Source organism: Dipodomys ordii, unplaced genomic scaffold (genome assembly GCF_000151885.1).
Source record: "Dipodomys ordii isolate 6190 unplaced genomic scaffold, Dord_2.0 Scaffold5, whole genome shotgun sequence".
Taxonomy (NCBI): Eukaryota; Metazoa; Chordata; class Mammalia; order Rodentia; family Heteromyidae; genus Dipodomys; species Dipodomys ordii.
Genome location: NW_012267221.1, coordinates 24,164,762 through 24,168,461, shown reverse-complemented (window position 1 = coordinate 24,168,461; position 3,700 = coordinate 24,164,762). Strand labels below are relative to the sequence as shown.

General features: G+C 35.8%; 1 protein-coding gene across 2 annotated transcripts in view; it reads left to right on the top strand.

The window, feature by feature from the left end:
- Window positions 1–2,602, top strand: part of Gpr155 (G protein-coupled receptor 155) — a 43,698-nt gene extending 41,096 nt beyond the window's left edge. The window contains exon 16 of one of the 2 annotated variants that reach the window (XM_013030147.1): window positions 1,115–2,602. In XM_013030147.1, coding sequence (XP_012885601.1) covers window positions 1,115–1,415 — 301 coding nt within the window. In that variant the 3' untranslated portion in view covers window positions 1,416–2,602. Of the gene's footprint in view, window positions 1–1,061 lie in introns of both variants that reach the window. The other variant, XM_013030155.1, reaches the window with a different exon arrangement.
- Window positions 2,603–3,700: the final 1,098 nt, after the last annotated feature.

Sequence of the window (3,700 nt, the reverse complement as noted above, 5' to 3'; positions counted from 1 at the left end):
CCACTTCCGGCTTTTTTCTTTTTGCTTATGTGGTGCTGAGGAATCAAACCCAGGGCCTCTGGCATGCAAGGCATGCGCTCTACCACTGAGCCACCTTCCCAGCCCTGAAACTAATTTTTTATTTATGGCAAAATGTTTAAAGATTTCCATTACTTATTTCTCATTTCATATTGCTCTCCTATCCATTATTTCCTATTGTCAAGCACTTTAGGTGGGAAGATTCTTATTGTCTATTGCATACTTATATTAAATAGACAGAATTCATGTAATTAGGCCACCTTTTATCATTTATTTTATTTTTCACATCTTTTTCTTTATTTGTTCATAATTAAGGCATTTTACATTGCATTAGAAAGACAAATTTTAAATATTCACCAAGTAGATTCACAACTAAAGTACACTCTTAAAATCTTAGATTTGTAGCAATACAGAGCTTACTTATTTTTTCTTGCTTCCTAATAAAGTAAGTTCCTGGAAACACATCAGTATAGTTGTGTTAGTTGCTGAGAGCAAGAAGAAAGACTACTTGTGGGCATTGTAAGCTAAAAATAAAGTTTGATTTGGGTAGCTTAGTAAAAGTAGAAAAGCAGTCATTTGTTTTTGTTTATTGGGTTTTGTTGTTATTTGTTATTTTTTGAGGCGGGGTCTCGCTATTTATATGTAGCCTAGAACAGCCTTGTAATCTTGAAATCCATGTACCTCAGCGTCCCTAATTTGGGGGTTACAGGAGTTACCTAACAAAGCAAATAGTGTAATCATTTATTAAATATAATATTCAACTGTCTACAAAACAGATTTTTATCATCAAAGGCCATGCTTCCATAAAAGGAATATTTCTCTGACAATACATTTACATTATCTCTGTCATTTTGGTATTGCTTGAGCATTTCTGTCTTCACAAGCATTAATAGCATATTTTGTTTTCCTCCCAAGGATCATTCTAGCATCATGTTAGCAACTCCTTTATGTTCAGAATAGTTTCATTCCTGCTATGCTTTTAACCATCACACTGTCTTTCCTTGTTTCTTTCTGTCTTTCCTTGCTTGTCCTCTGTTACGCAGTGCTGATACCAGATTTACAGAACATATGGGTGAATCATTCCTTTGACATACAGGTGTGGTGCAAAGACTTCTGCTGGGACCTTCTGTGGCTGTGACCTGGTGAACTGGCTCATTGAAGTTGGCCTTGCCTCTGATCGTGGTGAAGCTGTGCTATATGGAGACAGACTGGTACAAGGGGGTGTCATCCAACATATTACCAATGACTATGAATTTCGGGATGAGTACTTGTTTTACAGATTTCTTCAAAAGAGTCCTCAACAAAGTCCTCCTGCTACTCATGCAAACACCCCTCAACAGGAAAGCTATAAAGTAATTGAGCATTCATCCCCATCCTCACTTTCCCCTAAGATATAAATTATGAAGCAAGGAACCCCACAACAATAATCATGTCTATCACTTTTTGGCTGTGTGACCTTGGGCAAGTTCCAGCCTCTCTGAGCCTCAGTTACTTTTTTTGTAAAACCTGGTAAGACACATCTCTACCCCAAACTGACATCATGTGATCTTATGTGTATATAAAACACATTGGAAACATAAGGAAAAGGGAAAACCAAATCAAAAGTTCAGGTTCTGATAATGAATAATTACTAGAATACTAACATGCCAACATTTAAAGTAATTTCTTCCTATAACTGCTATAATTTAAAACTCAACACTGACTATCCTTTACACTGTCAAGTTCAGTAAATTTACTGCTAGACAAATGCACCTTAAATTATATCAGTTTACACTTATTGATAGAATTCTTAAAAAAAGAATTTTAATAATTCTAAAAGGTCCTTATTCTTTTAATTTTTCCATTTCTTTGACAAATATTATTTATTTACAAACTAAAGGTATTACTTTTTAAGATTTGTATTTCTTGCATTTCTACGCAAAATACTAAAATATATGTTATTAGGAAAGGAATACAATGGATGTGAGGGCAATGGGGCTGTGGCATCTGTCTCCCCACTGATCACCAGGATTGATTCCAGAATCTGGCTGGCAAGGCCTGGCAGGCTGCATGGGTGTCCCCTTCTTCCCTCACCACTCCATGTGTGTCCCTCCTGAAACTGTGCAATTAGACAAAGAGGATAGCCTTCTCCAAGACAGGGAGATGTTCTTCAGACACAAGTGTATAAGTGGCTGCATTACCCAGCCAGAACCAACAAACAAGCTCTCAAAGAAGGGAATAACAACTTCAGAGACATTCATCATCTCCATAATCCTTTAACAAAAGAATAATCTGATCTTTTACTACAGGCAATTTGAACATATTCATTTAAGTGTTACTAAAATTGTGCTATGTAATGTATCATCTCTGGAATTTGCAAAATATTAAAATGCAGAATAACTCTAGCAATAATTTGTTCCCTGCAGTGAAGAAAGAAAAAGAATTGTAAAAAGGAAAAAAAAAACATACATACATGTGTGAAGATAATATCTTAAAATTCTAAATCTACCATTCTACCACTGTTTAGAATTCAGTTTTTTTAAGTGCCTATGTAGTTGGACACCAGTAGCTCACACTTATAATCCTAGTTATTTCAGGAGTCTGAAATCTGGAGGATCATAAAGCTAACCTAGGCAGAAAAGTTTGCTAGACTCCATTTCCAAAGCAGGGCTGGAAATATAGCTCAAGTGGTAAACAGCCTAGCAAGGGTGAGGCCCTCAGTCCAAACCCCACTACCACCAAAAACTTTTTAAAAAATTACTTCTTAAAATTTACTGCTTGTTTCTATTTTAGTCCATTGAGACTGATAAAACAAAATGGCATATGCTGGATGGCCTATAAACAACAGAAAACTAGCCCTGTAAAACACTGTAAAACAGTGAGGGCCTTGATCCTGATTCACAGATGGTATCTTCCTGTCTTTCTAGTATACTAATGGTGTCTCGCATGGTAAAAGGGGAAGAACTCTGGTCTCTTTGACCCTTTAAAAGGGCGCCAGTCCCATGCTTGTGGGCTCTACACTGTGACCTAAACACCTCCCCAAAATGCCATCACATTGTGAACTTGCAGGGAGACAGAAACATTCAGACCACAGCAATCTCAAATAAGCTTTACCGTCAAAAAATTAAAAAGTAATCCATTTACATGACATTTGAACATCAACTTAATTATTATCAGTGCTGGTTTAACTTATTTAAAACATTCAAATATTTATATCATATTTTTAGAGTTTCATATATAAAAATCCATGTAGAAAATTATAGGGGTAGTGCCATTAAAAGCAAAAAAGAACCTGCATGGAAGCTGAGTGTAGTTAACGAGGAGTTTATTCTTTAGTGTACTATTAACATTAACATACACCAATTTTATGAGTAGGGAATGGGTATATTTTAAGCAGAACAGTCTTGCTGTGAAACCTTTTAAAAATATATGACATTATGACTCTGAATGCTCAGGAGTAAGCGTAAAGCCTCACTGTTTTACCAGGAGACTTTCATAGTTGAGCAAAGAGATAGAACTCGCATGCATGCAGGCAACTCAAGTTCAAGTGGTGAGTTTGTGCGAACAAATCATACTTCATACATTCTGCAATTTGCACAATGGACTTTTTTTCCATGGGCTACACTAAAGAAAACCCTGGATCAAAATGATATGATATGCAATTTCAGATAATAAAGAGATGTTTTTAGAATTAATGATATAT